The sequence below is a fragment of the Eptatretus burgeri genome, chromosome 1 (genome assembly GCF_056783735.1).
Source record: "Eptatretus burgeri isolate ZD-2024b chromosome 1, Ebu_testis_v1, whole genome shotgun sequence".
Taxonomy (NCBI): domain Eukaryota; kingdom Metazoa; phylum Chordata; class Myxini; order Myxiniformes; family Myxinidae; genus Eptatretus; species Eptatretus burgeri.
In genome coordinates, this window is record NC_140961.1 from 148,652,328 (window position 1) to 148,675,432 (window position 23,105).

The following is a 23,105-nucleotide window of genomic DNA, read 5'->3' on the forward strand; positions in this document are numbered from 1 at the left end:
CCATCTTGAAAAAAAATGTTTTGTGTAATAAATGGAAAACCGCTTATCTGATTTCAATTATTTTTGGAAACTGCGTTCCTCACCCCAGGGGAACTTTTGCCAACATGGTTTCGGCCCGATCGGACATCCAATATGGCCGCCAGGCAGCCATGTTGAGAAAAACGACATTATCGCGATACAGGCTCTAATTTTTTTTTCTTTTTTGATGAAACTTACTGAAAATGTAGGTAACAGAACGAAGTATGTTGTTCATTTGTGGGGGATTCCCCATCTCTGATGGGTATGTTTTATTTTGGTATACACTGTCTAGGCTCATATACGAGCCAACACACAGAACATCTAACAAAAGGAGCAGGAGGCAAGAGGCACAGGAGAGGGAAGCAAAAAACACTAGGGAGCAGAGACATTCGGAGATTTGTGGAAGGGAGGGGGATGGAGTGGGATGCACAGGGTAAACAATATGGACACTACAGGGAATTTCTGGAAGGAAAGCAGGAAATTTGAAGGTGCTGGACATGGGGTGGATTAACAGGGGTAGAAAAGATTATTTTTGGGGATGGGGGAAGATAAGAGATTGTGGTGAACAGCTGTTTTGAAGACCTGGGGGGAAAAGTGTGATTGAAGAGTGTGTGGGAGTTTGTTCTAGAGGTGGAAAAAAAGGAGGAATGAAAGAATGAAGGTGAGTAATGATTCTTGGTTTTGGTAGTTTCGCCAGAAGGGGGTTACTGGCGGACCTTGAGTGCCCTGCGGAAATATGGAGGGGCAGATCACAGATAGGGCAAGGGGGATGAGGCCAGAGAGGGGACAGAAGAAGACCAAAACACCACCAACCTGCCTGCAATGAAAGAGTTAGAGACCCAAAGACAGCTTCATCATGGGAGATACCAATGATCCTAAAAGCCTTGGTTTCCACAGCATGGAGTCAAGAAAGGTGTGAGGCAGGAGCACCAGCCCCGAGTGGAGAGCAGTACTCCATCAGGTGGTGGATGAAAGCTTTGTAGGTGGTTGGAGCTCAGGTGTGCCAAGGAAGGACTTTGCATGACAGAGGATTTCCAGTCAGTGACTGGCTTTGGAGGCCAGGTTGGAAATGTAGCTTTCCCAAGAAAGATCATAGCAGATAGTGAAAAAATAGAAGCTTGAATGAAAGGACTTCAGGAAGAGGGTTGTTGAGAAAGAATATTGGGTGGAGGAGGGTATTTTTTCAGACAGTCCTTTTGGACAGACATTGTGAGAGTGTGAGATTTGTCAGGGTTGAAAGACATGTTCAAAGTGTTTGACCAGCTTGTGATTTTATCCAGGTCTGCAGAGAGTGAAGAGGCTGCTGCTTGTGGATCTGAAGGATGAGAGATGGTACGGCAGAGGGGAAGTCATCAGCAAAGAGAGCTTTGGCTACACTTGAGAGCCTACCTGGTCTGTTCAGCTGATTTTTGAGGCAGGGATCACTTTCAGTACTTCAGACGATGGGAAAAGGAAAAAAAAAAGAAGCTGATCCAAGCGGCATTGTATCAAACTGGGGTTGCCAATATTTGACAGAGATTAGTCAAAATATGGAAAAAAATATTTTTCCCATTCCAAAAATAACAATAATTATAATTGTAATTATTATAATAATAACATAAATAACCAGACATACCACTTTATAACTGCGCTCAGTTATTACAGAGTATCAAGACACCTCACCTTGATGCAACCCCACTTTGATCCGACACATGCCCCAAGACATCATCCTTCTAAAATTGAATTCAGAATGTGATTCAAAAATTCAATAATCCTACAATACATCATTTGGTGTCTGTCTTAATGTTGTTGTTTTTTACCATGATACATTTGGCTGTTACTTATCCAATCAAACATATTTGATAGAAGGATTAAGGGTCACACAATGGAGGTTTTAGAGACTTAATTTGTCCCCCTCGCCAATGGGGTGTTCCACCTTGGGTGAAATCCGTGTTGAGGTGTATAAATTGGTTATGATGGCATTTAATATGGCACACATAAAAAAAAATTACAACTACACAATAATACCCACTCCGTGGGAGTACCTACTGTGCAGCTGCCCTTCACAGGGCAGCTCACCAGATGAAGGGATTGGGGCAAAGCATTTGCGACCCCCATTCTTTGATGCTCGGAGGGAAATCACGGGGTACACTTCTCGGGTCAGATTACGGTAATGTATGTTGGGATGGTGCCGAGGTGTCGTCCACCAGACGGTGGCTTCCTTGGGATAACCTGAGGATCTCCCTTCGGGGAGGTTCCTGGAATGTCCGATCCCGAAGAGAGGATGATCACCTGTCTCTGTTGTCATCTGAGCTCAAGTATTTCGACATTGGTATTGCAACATTCCTTGAGGTTCAGAGTCCGGATAGGGAAAGCTCATGGCGGGTGGTGACACCGACTATTGGTCTGGTCGCTCTGATGGTTAATATGCCAAGGAAATGCTGTAGCTTTGTCCAATAAGCTGACTCCAATGATAAATGAGGTAACACTGGTCTAAGAGCATATTATGACACTAAGGATTCGTCACTCCTTGGGTGTCATTTCCTTGGTCTCTGTATAGTGTATATCTCATCTCACCATGAAGGACACATTCTATGCCACACTGGAGTCTGTGGTTGAGCAGTGCCCAGGCGAGACACACTTCCAGTCTTGGGGGATTTCAATGCATCAACTGGAACTGATAGGTATGGTTATGAGACATGTGTTGGTCCCCATGGTTCTGGAACTGTGAACCAGAATAGCACTAAGTTCCTTGACTTTGCAAGAATTCATGGACCAAGAATTCATAGGGTGGCCAGTTCATGGTTTCAGCACCCACAAGCTCATCGCTGGACTTGGTATACCAACACTCGTGGTGGGGCAAAGGAGATTGACCATGTACTCGTTGATGGTTGCTGAAGGATGATCCAGAACTACGGGGTCTACCAGAGTGCTCAGTTCCTCAATAATGACAACAAGATTGTTGTGGCAAATCTGAAGTCGCAGCTTAAATCCTTGAGAATGGTACCATCTCAGACAAGGCTGGATGTTGGCAATTTCCAGGATCAGAGGGTAACTGAGGAGTTTGTGAACAGGTTGAGTGTAGATCTTTAGGTTTTGGGTACTTTGTGTGATCTTGAAGAGTTGTGGAGTGCCTCAAAGACCACCGTCCTTGATTTTGCCGGTGGATGTCTTGGAACTCACCGTCTGGGTAAGAAGAATTTTGTCTCTCAAGGGACACTGGATACCATTGACCAGAGTTGCAAGGCCAGGCTGAATAGCAGAGCTGAGCTGTTCAGGGATCTGAGATGTAAAAGTGTACGTGCACTGAGGGTGGACAGGAACGCCGATGTGTTAGGATGCTGTGAGGGGTAGAGCAGCACCGGTAGTCAAGTGATTCTCATCCTGCTTGCAGGGGAATGCACACATTGCATTCCTCCAAGCCCGTCCCTCATTGTACTGCAGTAATGCAGATGGTGATTGGCTCCTGACAGTGGAGTCCGAAGTGAAGGCCCAGTGGGCCAGTTACTTTGAGCGGTTGTACCAGACTGATCCACAAGCTGTCGAGTTGGATGTCAAGAGTGTTACTATTCCTATTGCTGACCCTCCAATCAAATGTGGTCCACCTTCTTTTGTGGAAACAGACTGTGGTGAACCGGTTGAAAGAGGGTACAGCTCCTGGGGTATGTGGCATCCATGCTGAACTTCTGAAGGCTGGAGTAAATGCTGCAATCATATCATTGCATGTATTTCTGTGCTCTGCCTGAAACACAGGCATCATCCCAACTGACTGGAAGAGGGAACTTGTTGTCTCACTCTGGAAAGGGATTGCTGATCACCAAGAATGCAACAACAACCGAAGGGTGATGCTGCTCTCAGTGCTGGGCATGGTCTTTGCTCAGATAATTATTGATGGGGTTCGCTAAAAATGTGCTTGAGCACCACTGTCCAGCGCAGTCAGGCTTTGCACCAAAGAGGTCAACAATTGATGGTATGCTTGCTATTTGTGTCGTCACCGTACATAGTTGAGAGTTTTAGCAGGGGCTGCTTGCAGCCTATGTTGATCTTGGTAACGTGTTTGATTCAGTGAATCAGGATGCCTTCTGGAGAATTATTGGTCTTTGTGGGATGCCACCAAAACTGATCAATCTTAAGGCCCTGTCACACCTTGACGATTTAGCCAGCGCATAACTGACGAATGAAAAATTTGGCTAAAACGCTGGCACACGTCGAATACGTTATGGGGAAGTTTTTATACGTTAAGAGCACGCTGACATACTACGTAGTATGATGGCTTTTTTTTCGTAGTACGCTGGCATACATTTTTCGACATCTGCCAGCCTATGACTCACACATTCCGCATAATGCTGGCGATAAGTTGTAGGCACGTTACTCGATCGTTGACACACGTCGACACACGTTACTTGTAAGTTACTCATAATTCGAAACACGTCGAGGTAATGTTTAGAGTAGCCGAAACTTATTTCTAACCAATGAGTAACGTGTTGCAGGCACGATACGTGATCGTTGACACACGTCGACACACGTTACTTGTAGGTTACTCATAAGTGGAAACACGTCAAGGTAATGGTTAGCATCAGTGTTCTAGACTCCCTGGTTTATTTTTTTTGTTTTTCTTTGTCTTCGGTATGACGGTGATGTTGACACTTCGATTTCTAGTGCGGTTATAATCAAAAAATTAATAGGCTGCCGCTCAACGATTTAAATCATAACCACACTAGAAATCGAAGTGTCAACATCACCCTCATACCGAAGAAAAAAAAAACAGGGAGTCTGGAACACTGACACTAACCATTAACTCGACGTGTTTCGACTTATGAGTAATGTACAAGTAACGTGTGTCGACGTGTGTCAACGATCGCGTAGCGTGCCCACAACTTAGTGACAGCGTATGCGGAACGTGTGTCATACGTCGAGTACGTCGAAAAATTTTCAACATGCTGAAAATTTCTCGACGTACTCGGCATATGACGACGTATGCCAGAAAACTATGACGTATGCCAGCGTGCTCTTAATGTATAAAAAACTTACTCATAACGTATTCGACATGTGCCAGCTTGGTTCGGCAAATTTTTCATACATCAGCATACGCTGGCTAAAACGTCAAGGTGTGACAGCGGCTTCACACTTTGATGTATAGTGCAGTTATGATTTGAATCGTCGAGCTGCACCCTATGAATAGCCTACGACACGTGATCGTCGGCGATACGCTGCCGCGCTATACATAAGTTAGAGTATCGTTGGGCATAGCTTGTGAACGCCGACAACACGCTCAGCATTCGTTGGTATAAGTCATCTATATATGATTAAAACGTTCTGTGTACGTTACTAATACGTTATGCATACGTCCAACACGTTATTATATGCCCAAAACTTTAAAAAACATCAATAGTTCAGCGTACACCAGCGTTTTACATCACTTCCCCTCTCTTCTCCCTCACATGGTCCTCGCTCATATGTTATAAAAATGCATATTTTGGGGGTTAAATGATCGAAGAGGAATTTACCAAGTATCATGAAGCCTGCACACAGTGTGGAAATGATTACGTCATCTGTCACGTGGTGGGGCAGCCATATTATTACGTAAAAAGGAACCTATCCGACCAAAACTAAACTTCACACACGTGGTCGTCCACCTAATCTTGGGCAGATCCAAATTTTCAATGCCATTGGTCACGTGGTTTGGCAGCCATGTTAGTTGGAAAATAGAAAATTAAATAACCTTTTTCTCCAAAATAGTTTAACAAATCAATATGAAGCATGCGATATGCACGGTCGTGAATAACAACTGCAAAGTTTTGCATCGATTGCTGTATTGGTTTCCGAAAAATAGTTTTTTAAAATATTTTTCTTGAAACCAATGTTGCTGCCACACGACTTGACTGATGACATCATTTTAAAGTCAATTGTATTCAGCAAGGGCAGTGGATTATAACAGCAAAGTCTCCTATTGATATGTAAAACAGTTTCAGAGAAATAATTGTATAATTATTTCTTTAAAACCAAGATGGCTTCCACATCATGTGACTGATGAGATAATTGTTAAATTAAATATTTGTAGCAACAGTCGTGGATCATCACTGCAAAGTCTCGCATCGAAAGGTGAAGTGGTTTCAGAGAAATATATCTTCTTCTTCTTTCGGCTGCTCCCGTTCGGGGTCGCGACAGCGGATAATCCATATGATCCGCATAGTGATTTGGCACATGTTTTACACCGGATGCCCTTCCTGACGCAACCCTGGTCGCCTCTTGTGACACAGGGATATGGTACACCTATTTTAACCGGGGTATACACCGGCTCAGTATACTGGTACTCATTTCGCCGACCTAGGAAGGATGACAGGCTGAGTCAACCCCCAGGTGTATTATTTCAGTGGCCCAACGGGGCTTGAACTCAGGACCTCTTGGATCCCAAGCCGCTGCCCTAACCACTGCGCCAACACCAGGCTAATATATATATATATATATATATATATATATATATATATATATATATATATATATATATATATATATATATATATATATATATATATATATATATATATATATATATATATATTTTATAATGATCGACTCGTCATGGGGAATATTGTTTTGAAATTTCAACATCATTGGTCACATGCGCCCAGACCTCAGTGTCACAACTTTTAGAAAGGTGCATGTGCCAAACCTCTTCTTTAAAGTGGAAATTGCCTTGTATCTGTTAACTTTTTTCGTATCCCAGATTCCTCGGAGTGCTTCTCATGTCCTCCATATTTTTCATCAAATGAAGAGAAAAATGGTTGCGATCAAATGCCTGAAGATTTCCTGGCATTCACTCATCCTGCAGCATTAATTATTCTGACCTTCATTTTGATTGGCATTATGATGATAATAATTGTTGGAATTTTCATGTTTCATTATCGACATCGACTGGTTATCAAAGCCACTGATGTCAGTGTAATTGTGCTTTTCCTCCTGGCCCTCATGGGTTCACTTTTGAGTTCTTTTGTCTTCTTTGGAACTCCTGATGATAAGAAATGCTCCATTGGTGATCCAATGGTCTCTGTGTTTATTACATTTGCTGTTTCATGCTTAGCCAGCATGGCATGGAAACTTAACCTCGCTCCAGGTAAAAATGCACGGACTTCTGTTAGCTTGTACATGTTGCATATTTGAGCCTGGGAATAACTGCAGAAATCTATCTTTCCGGTTCTTCCCGACATCTTTGTTCTTTGTTCCTTTCACCCTTATTTCTATTCATTCTAATTCTTGCTTTTCTTCTCTTTCTTCTCTTTTCCTCTCTATTCCTGTCATTTTTTATCTATCTCTTTAAGGAGAAGTTACTTTTTGCAGAAATTTTCCTGTAAGGCTCATTTGGCCATGCCTGGATAGGTTTGAGGGTAGTGGAGTAGCAGCTGAAACCGGAATCCTATCCAGATTCCTCCTGATCACTCCATCTTTTTTCTTTACTTATTTGGGTTCCTTCTTCGTCTTCCATTTCATTTTGTTCAAAATAAAAAGGAGAAAAAGACATAAAATGTCATAGCCCCAATAGTTTTTGTAATTTTGCCAAGTTTGAACAAAATCGGTTCATGCATGTCCAATAAATAGTTAGGGACACGTCTAAGTGACAAAATAGCTACCAGTTGGCCATCTTGGATTTTTTCTCAAAAGAAAATGAAATTAATATGTAAGCCATCATTCTTTATCTGTTTGCCAAGTTTGAACAAGAATGGTAAAAGCCTGTCCCAGAAATGGTTGAGAAAGTGTTCAACTTCGGGTTTATGCAACGATAATGGCCGCCAGTCGGCCATATTTAATTGAATTCCTAAAAAAGATGGTCTGCATAACGACAACGCCAAGTATTGTGTTTCTGAAAAGTTTGATCAAAAACAGTCCAAACATGTCCGAGATATGACTGTGGACAGACAGACACACAAATGAACGCACGGATGGGACCCAATCCAGAAGCCCCGCAAGTCCAATAAAGGCCAACAAGAATAATATTCATTCAAATTATTTCACTGATGTGCATTATGGGCAGAGAGGTCAGGAGAATATTCATGTGGTATTTCACAACCAGTCATTTTCTTTGTTCTTTGGAAGACAGTGGCCGAGTGACAGCCACTTCTGATGTGGGGTGTATATATATATATATATATATATATATATATATATATATATATATATATATATATATATATATATATATATATATATATATATATATATATATATATATATATATATATATATATATAATTGATGATGATATATATATATATATATATATATATATATATATATATATATATATATATATATATATATATATATATATATATATATATATATATATATATATATATATATATATATATATATACACACACATATACACACATATACACACATATACACACATATACACACATATACACACATATACATCTCTATTATAATACCAAGCTTGCACACTAAAAACTCGGCTCGCCTTCGCACGATCCCTATGAAATTACTGTGGCACTTATCGGACATGCCGACAATGTTTCGGAAGTCTTGGCGTTCCATAGTACCACTTGCATTTTGCACAATGCGTATTTTTGTCATTCCCCGTGTACGGTCTGTCGTCTGCTACCAGCTATGTTGTACTGCTATCCCATGCATGTGCACGGGTATTGCTCGTATGTATATTTTGTACACCGCTCCTTCCCAATTCCATTTCAAGGCAATGCATGATGTCATCGCCAGGTGCTGAAGGAAAAGAGTACTCAGTTTTTACTCTTTGTTTTCTTTATTTCTTGTTTTTTTCTGGGAAATATCTCAGCCATCATTTTATTTGAGCTCAGAAGCTGAAATTTGGGGAGCAATGTGAAGATTTGTTTTGGCAATAAATGTATTTTTTTTGTTTTTTGTTAAATCAATTCTTTGATTAATTATTTGATTGTTATCGATTTATTAATTCCTTATTTATTTTCTTTCTCCTCTGGGCAATATCTCAGGCACCGTTTGAGCACGGAAACTGATATTTTCACATGACAATGAATATGAATTTGTCTCCAAATTTTATTTTCGATTTATTAATTAATCCATTAATTGTTTTTTTTCTCGATAATTTGCTGAATTTTAAAAAGTTACACATTCGGACAAAACAGTCGTGGTTTTGGTCAATTGGTATGCTATGAGCCAATTGATGAAGAAATTAATTATTTTATGATTATTATTTATTTTAATTTTGCAATTAATCAATTATTTTACTCTACTCCCTCCCAAATCGGTCTCATGCTGCAGGGCAGCATCGCGGGCGCCAAAGGCACCCCAGCAATGTTGCTCATTGTAAGATTTGTTATTTATTAATTTATTTATTTGGCATTGGAGTGGTGTAATTTGAATGTATCTCTACTTGTTTTTTCAAGTCTTTCATACGACTCAGCTGGGTTTAAACCATTCACTCCAAACTCCGAAAGTCAGAGCGGATGCTCTAACCATTTCGGCACCATGTCTGGTTTCTCTTTTTATGTATAGTAGATAAAAAAACGAAAAACATGGCAAAGTCATCCATCCGTATGTGAAGCCTGTGACTATATGTCTCTTAATTATGCATTGTTTTAATATCAGTTGCACTCTGACGACACATATGTTTATTTATTACGTACTTTGGAATGTACCTGGAAATGTTTTGACCCTTGAGACTGCTGAGACCCCTTAGATCTTTAATGACTCTTTAAGACCCTTTAGATGCAGTAAGACATTGCATGCTTTATACCCTGAATACCTTTAGACCCTTTGAGACCCGAAAGACCTCTAGGAACCGAAAAAACATTTTGGCTGCTGAAGCACCTGAAGACCTCTCGGACCACCAAGACATCCAAGACACCCAATAACCTTAAAACCCCCAACAGCCAAAGACTCTTAAGATACCGCTTGCCCACAAATACCTTTAAGACCCTAGAAACTCCCCAAGACATGAAGATGGTAAAATCCCCTAAGACCCTCGAAGACTACCCAAGTCCCTGAAGACCACTAATGCCCTAAATACACTAAAGACATCCAAGAACCCCAAGACTCAAAAGACCCCCCATGACCTTTAAGACCCCAAGAATCTTTGGACCCCTAAGACCCTAAAGACCCAGATGAACATGAAGACCCCATGACCCTTTAGAACAACAATAAACCCTAAGACTTTTAAGACCCACCCAAAACCTCTAAGACCACTAATACAAAGAATACCCTTAAGACATCTGAGAACCCCAAAAATCATATGACCCCAATGACTCTGAAGACCCCATGGACCCTTAAGACCATTTGGACCCCTAGAACCTTGTATGGCTCTAAATGGAATTCTCTCATCTCCTCTTGTTGTCCAGGCTGGAGTGCCTCAAGGCAATGTTCTTGGCCTTGTGCTTTTTCTGGTTTTCATCAATGATCTCTCAGATTCCCTGGAAAATCCTCTTTATGTCTTTGCTTATGAATCCATCCTCTGCCATAGCATCTCTCATCCCTCTGATTGACAGGCAGCAGCCTCTTCGCTCTCTGCAGACCTGGATAAAATCACAAGCTGGACAAACACTTGGAATATGTCTTTCAATCCTGACAAATCTCACACCCTCACCATGTCTCTCTGAAAGGACCATCTGGAAAACCCCCTCCCATCTACTTTCTCAATAATACACTTGAAGAAGTCCTTTCATTCAGGCTTTTGGGTTTCAGTATCTGCCACACACTTTCCTGGGAAAGCCACATCTCCAATCTGGCCTCCAAAGCCAGTCACTGACTGGGCATCTGACATCGTGCAAAAGCCTTCCTTGACACACCTGAGCTTCTAACCATTTGCAAAGCTTTCATCCCAAGTTTTATAGAGTACTGCTCCACCCTTTGGTGTGCTGCTCCTGCCTCAAACCTAGCTCGAATTCATGCTGTGGAAACCAAGGCTATTGGGATCATTGGCATCTCCAGTGATGAAGGTTAGTATTTGGGTCTCTCAATCACACAGGAGGTAAGTCAGTGGTCTTTCTGTCTTCGACCGTCTGCTGTCCGGCCTTGACCACCCTGCTCTATCTGTGATCTGTCCCCACTATATTTCCTCAGGGTGCTCAAGATCTGCCAAAAATCCCCTTCTGGTGAAACTGCCAATCAAGAATCGCTACTCACCTTCAGTCTTTCATTCTGCTCTTTACCCACCTCTGAAACAAATTCCCAAACTCTTTTCAATCCCACGACTCCATCCAGTTCTTCAATACAGCTGATCACCACCATCTCTCATCTTCCCCCATCCAAGGTCATGATCTTTACCACCCCCATTAATCCACCCCAAACCCACCTCCTTCAAAGTCCGTTTTCCTTTCTGAAATTCCGTGGAGCAACATGTTGCTTACCCTATGTACCCCCACCCCACCCTTCTCCCTTCCACAGATATCCTATTGTTTTTGTTCCCTGCTATTTTGTGCGTCCCTCTCCCACTCCTCTTGTCTCCTGCATTGTTATATGTTTTTCTGAATTAGCTCTTACATGAGCCCCAACTTGGTGCACAAATGAAAAAAAATAATACTTTAGACCCTACAGACCATTTACACACCCGAAAGTTCCTTTCCTTCCATCAAACCCCTTAGATCTTATTACCATTTAGTACCCTTCTGCCCTTCAGAAGTTTTAGATTGCTTGGAAGCTTGACTATTTTGAGATTTAGATCTTCATTACCCTTTTTGCATGCTTGTGAGATGAGACCTTTTGACACCTCATACGCAAAATACAACTTGAACAAAACCTTAAGACCGTTTTTTCTTGTGCACAATATCGAGGCTCGTACAAGAGCTAACACAAAGAACATACAAGAAGGGGAGCAGGAGAAAAGAGGGGTGGGACAGGGAAGCACAAAACTGTGGTACACGGGGAAAACAAGATGGACACTACAGGGACGATTAGGTGATTACACGACAGGGACTTTCAGGAAGGAAAGCAGGGAATTTGAAGGAGTTGGGGTTGGGGTGGATTAACGAGGGTAGAAAAGTGGTGTTGTGGTTTTGGATGTGGAACATAAGAGATTGTGGTGAACAACTGTTTTGAAGACCTAGAGGGAAGAGTGGGATTGAAGAGTGAGTGGGAGTTTGTTCCAAAGGCATGAAAATAGAGGAGTAAAAGAGTGAAAGTGAGCTTTGATTCTTGATTTTAGTAGTGTAACCAGAAGGGGGGTTGCTGTCAGACCTTGAGCACCCTGTGGAAATTTTTTGTTGGGGGGGGACATATAACAGACAGAGCAGGGAGTTGTGAGGCTGGAGAGGAGATGGTAGAAGACAGAAGAACCAATGACCTGCCTGCGGTGAAAGAGTGAGATTCCCAAAGACTCAGCCTCATCGTGAAAAATACCAATGATCCTAAATACCTTGGTTTCCACAGTGTGAAGCTGAGGAAGGTGAGAGGCAGGAGCACTAACCCGGAGTGGACAGCAATGCTCCATCAGGCTGTGGGCAGAAGCTTTGTATTTGGGCAGGAGTTCAGGTATGCCAAGGAAGGACTTTGCATGATGGAGGATGCCCAGTGGGTGACTGGCTTTGGAGGCCAGCAAGGAAATGTGGCTTTCCCAGGAAAGATCATGGCAGATCATAAGACCCAGAAGCTTGAATGAAAGGACTTCTTCAAGAGGATTGTTGAGAAAGTAGATGGGAGGGTGTTCCTGACGGTCCTGTTGGAGAGACATAGTGAGAGTGCATGATTTGTCAGGATTGAAAGACATGTTCCACCTGTTGGACCAGATTGTAATTTTATCCAGATCTGCAGAGAGAGAAGAGGCTGCTGCTTGCAGATCTGAGGGATGACAGAAGGTATGGCAGATGGTACAGTCATTAGCAAAGAGATAATGAGGATTTTCAAGAGAGTTGAAGAGATCATTGATGAAAACCAGAAATAGAACAGGGCCCAGAACACTGCTTTGAGGAACTCCAGTCTGAACAGGAAGAGGGAAAGAGAGAACTCATTAAGGGATGCATGTTGGCTGTGACAGGAGTGGAAGCAGGGAACTCTGACTCTAGGTGTCCAAGGATACCGCAGGAAGAGAGATTGGTGAGTAGTGTGGGGTGCAAGACCATATCGAAAGCTCACGATATATCGAGGTAGATTGCTCTGATCTCATGTCTCGCATTGAAGGCCTCCATCCATTGTTGGGAAAGCAGAAACAGCAAGTCCAGGGTCGAGAGACCTGGACTGTATCCTTATTGATGTTTGGAAGTCAAGCCATTGTAGAAGAGGAAGGATTTAATGTCTGAACCAATGATGGATTCCATAACATTACTGATGATTGGGAGAAGGCTGATTAGTCTGCATTTGAAAGGATCTGTTTTTGCACCTTTTTATGCAGAGCAGTCATGTTTGCTGATTCCAAGCAGATGGCAGATGACCTTGAGCAAATGACAGGGTGAATCGAACAGAGATAGTGTGAGCACGAGCAGCAGAGTCGTTTTTGGGACATGTGGGCTGATGCCCTCTGGACCAGTTGCAGAATCTGAGTCGAGGTTTGACAGCAAACTCTCCACCTTGTCAGGAGAAAAGGACACAGAGTCCAGGAACAGCTCGGTGCAACTGAGAAAGGTGGGTACAGAAAGCAATGGGTTTGGGACACAGGATTTAGAAGCAAAAGCAGAGTTTAGGCATTTATCCTTTTCACATGCAGTGTTAGATGTGTGACCATTTGAGGAAATACAGTGGGAACATACACCAGAAACAGACTGAATTAGCTGCTAACATGATTTGGAGTAGGGAGAGAGGTTTGAGAGATCAGACTTGAGATTAGATAGATATTGATTCCTGGCTCTCCTGAAGGTAGACACAAACTTGTTTCAAGCTTTGTGGAAGGAACAAGATTGCTTCAGTTGGATTTGCCTTCCATGAGGTGAAGGCAAGATGTTTCAGGACAACTGCCTCACCACAAGCTTCAGTGAACCAAGGGTGGGAGGAACGGTATGACAACTGAAGATGAGATGGGCCAAATGAGAGAGAGAGAGAGAGAGAGAGAGAGAGAGAGAGAGAGAGAGAGAGAGAGAGAGAGAGAGAGAGAGAGAGAGAGAGAGAGAGAGAGACAGAGACAGAGACAGAGACAGAGACAGAGACAGAGACAGAGAGAGAGAGAGAGAGAGAGAGAGAGAGAGAGAGAGAGAGAGAGAGAGAGAGAGAGAGAGAGAGATCAACTTTCATTGAAAGAATTCCTAGGATAAGTTGATGTCGGAGAAAGTAGAGATGGGAGACCAGTGTAATTGTTTGCTTGCTGCTTGATGTTCCTGCCAGTCGGCCTGAGTGAAATGCCAGTCTTGAAAGCACTGAGATGGTTCTCCAATATCAGCTCGAGTGATGTCTATTTTGACAAGCAAATGGTCAGATGAACCAATGGGAGCGGAGTAAGAACAGCAGATATTTTCAGGGAAATTTGGAAAAAATCAGATCCAGAAGAGATGGAGTACTGTTGGTTGAGATCCGAGTCAGGAAGGTTACAGATAGTGTCAGTCCCAGTGATTCGCAGAAGTCTTTGGCTGAAGTGCCATGCCAAGTGAGTGGGGTAGCCACACCCAGCAAACTTGCATGACAATTGAAGTCACCACATATGAGGAAGAGAGAGTTGGGATGAGAGGACAGAAGTTTGTCCATATTTTTGGCAAGTGAGGTGTAAATGGAGTCATCAGTGTTTGGCGGATGGTACAACACACATATAAACATGAGGTGGGAGTGGAAGGGAAGCCATAGCCAGAGGTATTCCTGGGGTTGTGTGGGAGTGAGGGCAGTGCATGGTGAATGAGGAGTAGTCTTTGATGAAGAGAGCAACTCTACCACCAGTACGTGGCTCAGGTTTGGTTTACCAGAGGAGGGAGTAATCAAGGAGAGATACAAGGGAGTCAGAGATATCTTGAAGAAGGAACGTTTCTGTTAAGCAGATTATGTCTGGTTTATCAGTGGCAACCTGCATGGAAAGATCTTTCAGGTTTTAGCGAAGGCCCCGGATGTTTCTGGTCCACCCTGTTAAGGAAGAGGCAAGGGAGGAGGTTTGGGTACAGGTGGGGGAGGGGGAGGGAAGGACAAGAGAGGAGGGGGAGAGGTATGGACAGTTGTTGAAAGAGTGTGGGGGATGGCAGAAGAGCGGGGGGAGAGGGCCAGATGAGGAGGAAAGGCTCGGTGGAGATGGGGTGAGGCACAGTGGGGAGTAATAAGAGAGGGGCCAGGGGGAAGTTCAAGATTTGAGGGCATGGAGGGATGAGACGGAAGCGAGAGGGCAGGGGACAGAGGCAGCTTTGTATATTTGAGGTGGGGACTTTGAGAAAGGGGGAGTGACGGTTGATTTGAGGGAGAAGGGTGAGAGCGGAGAGTTGTGGGAGAAGGGTGAGGGGGGAGTTTTCAGGAAAGGCGGGACCTTTAAACAATCTAGCACCTTTGTAGATGTACACCATGCAAGATCTTTTTTCTTCTCTCTTTTTGTACATGGTCTATGCTTGTGGAAGAGCGAGGACAAAGAACAGATCAGGACACAACATAGCAAAGGGAACAGCAGGAGAATGTTGAAACACCAACAAGAGGTCAGAGGGAGAAAGTAGACAGAGACGGACAAACAAGGGATGCAGGTGACAATGACGGAGGGGAGAAAGCAAGGTGTGGAGAAAATGGATACAATCGCCAAATTTTGTGAGGGGTGGGGTTTGTTTAAGGGTTGTAGAAAAGATCGCCGTTTTGGATTGGTGATGACTTGAGATGTTGTTGACCAGCTGTCTTGAAGACCTTGAGTGAAGAATGAGATCGATAAGATTGTGGAAGATGATTCCACAGTTGGGATTATAGAGGAATAAATGAGTGGAGGTGAGCAGTGATTCTGGATTGAGGTAGTTTCACTCGAAGCCGGTTGATGGTGGACCACGTGCATTCTACTGTTACCTGGGTGGAGACAAACACGGAGACGTCAGAGTGTGCAAGAACAAAAATGAGACAGAAGAAAACAGAGAAACCACCGACCTGTCAGTGATGAAGATGTGATCATCCCATCGACTCAGCTTCATCACAAGAGATTTCAATCATCTTGAAAGCCTTTGCTTCCATTATGTTAATCTGAGCAATATATGAGGCAGGGGCACCAGCCCAGACGGTAGAGTAGTATTCCTTCAGCTTGTGGATGAAAGCCTTGCAGGGGGATATGAGCTGAGGTGTGCCAACGAACGACTTTGCACAATGGATGACGCCTAATCAGCATCTGGCTTTGGAGGCAAAGTTTAAACTGTGGGTTGCCCATGAGAGATCATGGCTGAGAGTGAGACCCAAGAGTTTATGTGACTGAAGTGAACTTCCTCAAGAGGATTGTTGAGAAAGTAGATAAGGGAGGGTTGGAATTGCCATACGGTCGTTTCGGAGAGACTTGGTGAGAGTGTGCGATTTGTTTGGAGTGAAAGACATTCAGTGGCCTGCAAAAGTGTTCATGCCCCCTTCAAAGTTTTCACATCTTGATGGCACCTGAATCTTATTATCCCAGGCTCTTGAAGCAAAAAGCGGGTAAAGCATTCATCACACGTGTCTGCATTTTGGTAAGAGCGTACATCAAACACCATTCACTGCAAGGAATTGAAACTATACCACATGTTACATGACCATTTTAGAGAGCACTTATTGAGTGTCCTCATAATTTTTCAAAGTATAACTTGTACACATTTACTTCAGAAGTGTATTTCTAGCAAATTACAAATTGCGGCCAGAAGAGTTTGCTCACACCCATGGCTGCCAAGTGCCAGAATGTGCTACATTGCAATACGAAGTGTCGGGCCCCTTACAATTATTTTTTTGAAACAACCTATATAGAGGTTTCCGTATTTTCGTCATCAGAAACACGACATGTTTAAGGAAAATTGGGGTGTTGTTCACTTATTCCTACATGCAGATTAATTTAACACACTTCATCTGGATGGGGGTGTGGCCAAGACTCCTGTGTTAATTTTCGTCATTATGTCATTTCCACATTTGTGAGTATGCAAATTGTTCCCACAGTAGTTTTTATAATGAGGAGCGGTGTCACTGTCGACGTTAATGGCATGTGAGGGAATCACCAAGAGACTTGGAGGAAGACACAAAATTAATTTCCCCTGGTGTTTTATAATCACAAGCAATCATTGTTGGAAACAAAAAATTGAAGGAATAATTACGGGCCCCTATTCGGTCTGGGCCCTGGGGTAGTTACCCCAGATGCCCCTGCTCTCACCAAATCCTTCTCAAGACTGTGTGGGGTAAGTATTCCATGAATACCATCCAGTTTCAGGATGATTTTGTCAAACTTAATATATAGTCTTCACAAACTACTTCAAAGTGATAAAGCAAAAAATATGCAGATAAAATTTGAATAAGTTAAATTAACGGAAAAAAAATCGGATGATTCTTAATTACATAAATATTCAAACCTTTTGGCTAATTAACCCACAATCACTTCAGGAGAATATTATTTGTTTTGAAGGTTAAAACATATGTGTAATAGATTTCGCCTGTATGTAAGTAGTGGTTTAACTTCATAATTAAACTCCCCCAGCTATCTTCGGAGTTTTAAGGTGCAACTCACTTGGTCAACTCTCAAAACAAATATGAAGACCAATGAGCTTTCCAAAGAAGTCAGACATAAAGTGGTGGAGAAGCACCGTTCAGGAAAGGGTTTAAGAAGATTTCAGTCACTCATTATCCCTTTGAGTTCAGGGAAATCCATCATTAAAAAGTGGAAGACATATCATACTATCCAGCTGAGCAAGCAGGAAACTGGTTCAGGATGTCACTGGGAATCGAACAATGACTTTGAAATATCTGCAAGTCTCAATGTCCAAGAAGGGAGTCGGTACTCATCAATCAACATCACATTCCTTTCAGAAAGCTGCCCTCTATGGATAGGTGGCAATAAAGAAGCCATTCCTTAAAATGACTCATCTAAAAGCTCGTATGGAGTTTCCAAAAATACATCTTAATGATTGATTATTGCAGCCATGTGGAGAAAAGTTTTGTGGTCAGAGGAGACAAAAATTGAACCTTTTGGTCGAAATTCAGTGTTGTGTCTGATGCAAGCCACCCACTGCCCATCACAAAGTCAACACCATCCCTTATGTCAAATAAGTTGGTGGCAGCATGGTGTCATGGGGCTGCTTTTCATCAGCAAGGACTGGCAAGCTTTTTAGGATTGAGGGTACAATGGATGTTGAAATCTGTAGGAGATTCTTTGATGAAAACCTGCTTGAGTCAACCATGAATCTTAAACTGTGTAGGAGATTTATATTTTTGCAGGATAATTATTTGAAGCACAAACCACACTGGAATGGCTGAATAAGAAGAAAATAAATATTCTTTAAGTGGCCCAGTCAATGTCCTGACTTGAACCCAATTAAAAATTAATGGTGAGACTTGAACATTGCAGTCCATAGACAATCCTCATCAAACTTGGCAGAACAGCGTTTGACCAGCTTGTCATTTCAGAATTATTTTTTGGTTTGGGGGGGGGGAGGGTGGTGGTGAGGGTGGGGGGGTGGGTGAGACGAGAGTTCTCAGTGGAATTTTTGCAGGATAAAATATCCTCGAACATATACAGGATGTTGAAGGCGAAGTGATAGGCCCATAGACTCAGAATCGCGAGATTTTCGAATGATCTTGAAAGCCTTGGTTTCCATTGTTTTCAACATAACCAAAGGGCTCTCAACGGTTACAGACTACCTGAAACCGACTGAGAGACACAGTGCGTCTCGAGCGGACGACCCACCTTCCATGGGTCAGTTGACTGCTCACAGTAACTGTCGCATGGTACGGTCGGGCTCATGGGGACAGGTCCCTCCTGTGGGACGTGTGGTACTATCACTACATCCTAATAGGGGGTCACCTGAAGATACAGCTCATAATCCCTTTTCCCTTGCTAACTCCATGGAGATTCTGATTCACTGCTTATGGCATGGCCCTCCTTCGTGGGATCGGTGGGGGTCGACAATGGGCATTCCGACGGCAACCGCAGATCCATGACCTCGATTGTCTTTGCCGTACATGGTTAACCGCTGGTCATTGAGAGCTAAACATCACTCGCCACGCAATTTCAGTGAGCACTGGACCCCACACTCTTCTTGGCAGATCGTCTTGCTCCCAAACAGTCCATCTCCAAAAAAGTGCATGGCTCTGTTTCGGTCCGAGGGATCAAATCTGTGTATGGACATGGTGATTACTTTTGTAGGATGGGGTGGTTCTTGCTCGATCTTGGGTACTTTGATCGTCCAGTTATTACAATCAAATTTGTGAATTACATTCTCTTCTTTGTATTCTCGACTGTTTTTGCATCGTCATGATTGAGAAAACTGAAGTTGATTTGCACTTTTTTTTAAAGAAGTGCTTCTCAATACAGACCGTAAATAGGATCTTTCACGACATAAGGAACTGTTTTATTGATTTTATATTCTCCACAGGTGGCTCTTTTTACAAGTGGGAAATAATTGGTGACCGTTTCATGGTGATACTTTGCCTGATGCCACAAATCATATTTTGCCTTATTTGGGCTTTTGTTGGGAAAGCAAGGCTCGTACGTAACACAGAGATCCGTCCCAACACGGTAACTTTGGAGTGTGGAGGGACATCAATGGCGTGGCCAGTTGGTTCACTTTCATATCTCGTTTTTCTGGCCATTACCTGTTACGCTCTTGCTTTCAAGGCACTGAAGTTGGATTTTGTTCATAAGGAACCAAAGTTCATTATTTTCAGCATGACTGTTTGCCTACTCGTGTGCCTGGCTTTTGTTCCAGCTTACAATAGTACACAAGGAACATTCAATCTCATAACAAAAATATTTACCATCATCGTTACTTCATTTGGACTTTTGGGATGTATCATGTTTCCAAAATGTTATGTGGTCTTGGTTACAAGAAAAAAGTAATTATTTGGTTGCACAAAATAAAATGTTTGATGAAATATTTTTGGGTTTTGGTGTCATGATTATACCATTGCACATTGCAGAAGACTTGTAAATGTGATATTACTTGGTTTACCTGAGATCATCACAGAGGATCCACTAATTCTCTAACTAATCCACAGAGGATCCAGATGCATTTGTACCAGGTTTCTTTTATGTTGCTTTGGAAACTGTGTATCATCGTCAACGTAAGGGCATGAAAGTCAGAGGAAGGCACAGAAATTCATCGAAATGGGGGCATAATATTAATCAAAACAATCAAAACAAAGAAAAATGTTATGAATTATCAAAGTGCTGCAAAACCCCGTGGTTGAATGTTTATGCATCAACAATAACCATGTTGTTAATAAGAATGTTTTGTCAAGAATTCCACAAAGCACACAAATAATGACAATTTTTGATGCAGGTCAGTTCAGTAATGAAATGGTATGATCTGGAGGAAAAGAAGACACACACACACACACACACACACACACACACACACACACACACACACAGACACAGACACACACATACATATATATATATATATATATATATATATATAGATATATATATATATATATATATATATATATATATATATATATATATATATATATATATATATATATATATATATATATATATTATTACGAATTTGGAATTCTATTGCACATGACATACAGGTTCCTTTATTCAGCTATGTCGATAAGTGCTTGTTCCCTAGATAGCTCACTTTCCATTGTTTAAATGTTCAGAAATCGATTAGATACGTTGCGGATCGATTTAATAGATAGGGAGCGAACAATGGAGATGTCCCTCCCCCTCTTCTGCGAAGAGGAAGAAGAGCACTGCCGTCCTGTGATTCATAACGTCAACAACTCCCTCCTACCCGTGGTTGAGCGGGGGATGGATCACGAGGGCATGAGTCAAGCCGGGCGCGGGGGAGGGGGCGGAGAAAGATAAAGAGGAGATCCTTTCTATGTTGGGAAGTGGGGGGGGCTGCGTCGTTCAACAGGCCTTCGGGTCCTGTTTGGCTTGCGTTAGGGTTGAGGCCTTCGGAAGCTTTTTGCTTCTGCAGCGTAGTTGTTCAGCAGAGCTTTGTGTCCTGTTTGGATCGGTAGGCTTTTTGGACAGCTGCCTTGTTTGGAAGAAAGTTGAGCCGGTTGCTCGGCTCGAGCTGCGAATGGTGGCTTCTTCTTCTTCTTGGTTTGTGTAGCTCTTTGTTCTCTGTTTGGTTCCCGGCTTGGTGCGACTCGTCGACCTCATCTTGGAGGTGGTTCCTCGGGGAAGCGGCGCATCGATGGGAAGGATCGGCGCCTTGTCTCACCAGCACATGTTGAGAAGTGCGGGAGGATTCGCGGGAGCTCGGGAAGGATCGCGGCTCACGGTGATTGGGTCCAGCTCGCTCTCGCTGGAGCCTCGGTCCGAACAACTTGAAGACCACACGAGGTGGAGAGGTTCGAGATAGGTCGTGGGTTTCAGCTCACTTGTCCTCTGAGCTGCAGTCCGTTATTAAAGGCCTCAGCCAGCATTTTTGGGTGTGTGTGTGCGTACTTGTGTCCGTGGGCCCGTCTAATAAGTAGGACATTGTTAAATGCTTTGTGTGCTGTAAATCTTTGCATTGCATTTCGTATAGTCGGAATAGTTCTGCTCTTCCATGCATTATTATTAGTTCCACATTATTCCCCAAGTTCCCCATTATTATTAATAAATACCCCAATTGTTAAATGTTTTCAGTTCGTCGCGTCGATTCTTTCATTGACTAAGCATTTCGTGTTTGGGAGTTAGCCATTGGTTTGCCGTAAAAGGGGGACATTTGGACCGACGGTTCTCGGCGATTAAGCCGCTCGGAATCGCGCACGGGACAGGCTCGCCTCAGCGGCTTGTTCCGTACGAGTTCCCTCGAGGGTGGAAGACCCTGGCAGTTGGATCACGTGGGTATTTAGGTAAATTGAAGATTGTCAATCGACCCGACCCACGTGATCTGCCTATTGGCGTATTTAGGTTATTGTACAAGGACCCATCGACTCGGACTTATCCGGGCGGCGATCTATATTCTGGGCAATCGTTCGGGCCGACTCGACTTGCGGCTCCGTCCGAGCGGTCGGTTGGCGGCCGACCCCGGCACCGTAACAATATTATATATATATATATATATATATATATATATATATATATATATATATATATATATATATATATATATATATATATATATGTATGTATATATATATATATATATATATATGTATATATATATATATATATATATATATATATATATATATATATATATATATATATATATATATATATATATATATATATATATATATATGTATATATATATATATATATATATATATATATATATATATGTATATATATATATATATATATATATATATATATATATATATATATATATATATATATATGTGTATGTATATATATGTATATGTATATATATATATATATATATATATATATATAAGTAGGGTAAGAATACTGATTCTGGCTCACTTTTCCCCATGTAAATGAATGGGGGATTTTCAGCGATTTATATTTTTTTTCCCTAAAAATAAATCCCCTTTTTATCCCAAGGTATATTTATTTGTCTCCCCTTTTAACTTGGAGGTTGAACCTCATTGAATTGAACACCTGGGGGTTGAACAGCTCACTCATTGAACCTATAAAGATTTGTTCATTCTCAAATTCCTTCAATAGTTTAATTTTCTTTGCACAATAATCCCCATCTAAAATATTGACAAACAAAACATTTGAATCTTTATATTTTTTAAGATACCCCATTTGTGCCATTACGAAATGATAAACTTCTCTTAATGCTCTTGTTTGACCACCTCCTGAGCCACATATCATTTTGAGATTATAGTAAATTGTTTTTTCATTGTTCAATTGATAACCATCAAAGTTTTCAGTCCATTCAAGGATATTCATTTTTTTCTTTACATCCTCTAACTTACTAGTTTTTAAATTAATTCGCTTATTTGTTTTATTTACCTTTGTTTTAGTTATTTTTTCAATAAGACTTATTTGATATTTTTCACATTCATTATGTTTTCCATTTATATACCAAGACTGAGATTTTCTCCACTCTTTAGTTTGATTAATACTTGGTTTAACCATTTATATATTGTGAAAAAAGCGGTAGCCCTTAAAAACCCTAACCCATCTTCCCATCGTTAAAACA

The 23,105-nt window shown here is 41.9% G+C and overlaps 1 protein-coding gene across 1 annotated transcript in view; it reads left to right on the forward strand.

The window, feature by feature from the left end:
* LOC147035722 (extracellular calcium-sensing receptor-like) overlaps positions 1-19,873 on the forward strand; it is a 42,092-nt gene extending 22,219 nt beyond the window's left edge. The window contains exons 2-3 of the mRNA XM_085869242.1: positions 6,725-7,111; positions 19,410-19,873. Of these exons, the coding sequence (XP_085725368.1) occupies positions 6,793-7,111; positions 19,410-19,873 (783 nt within the window). The 5' untranslated portion in view covers positions 6,725-6,792. The remainder of the gene's footprint in view (positions 1-6,724; positions 7,112-19,409) is intronic.
* Positions 19,874-23,105: the final 3,232 nt, after the last annotated feature.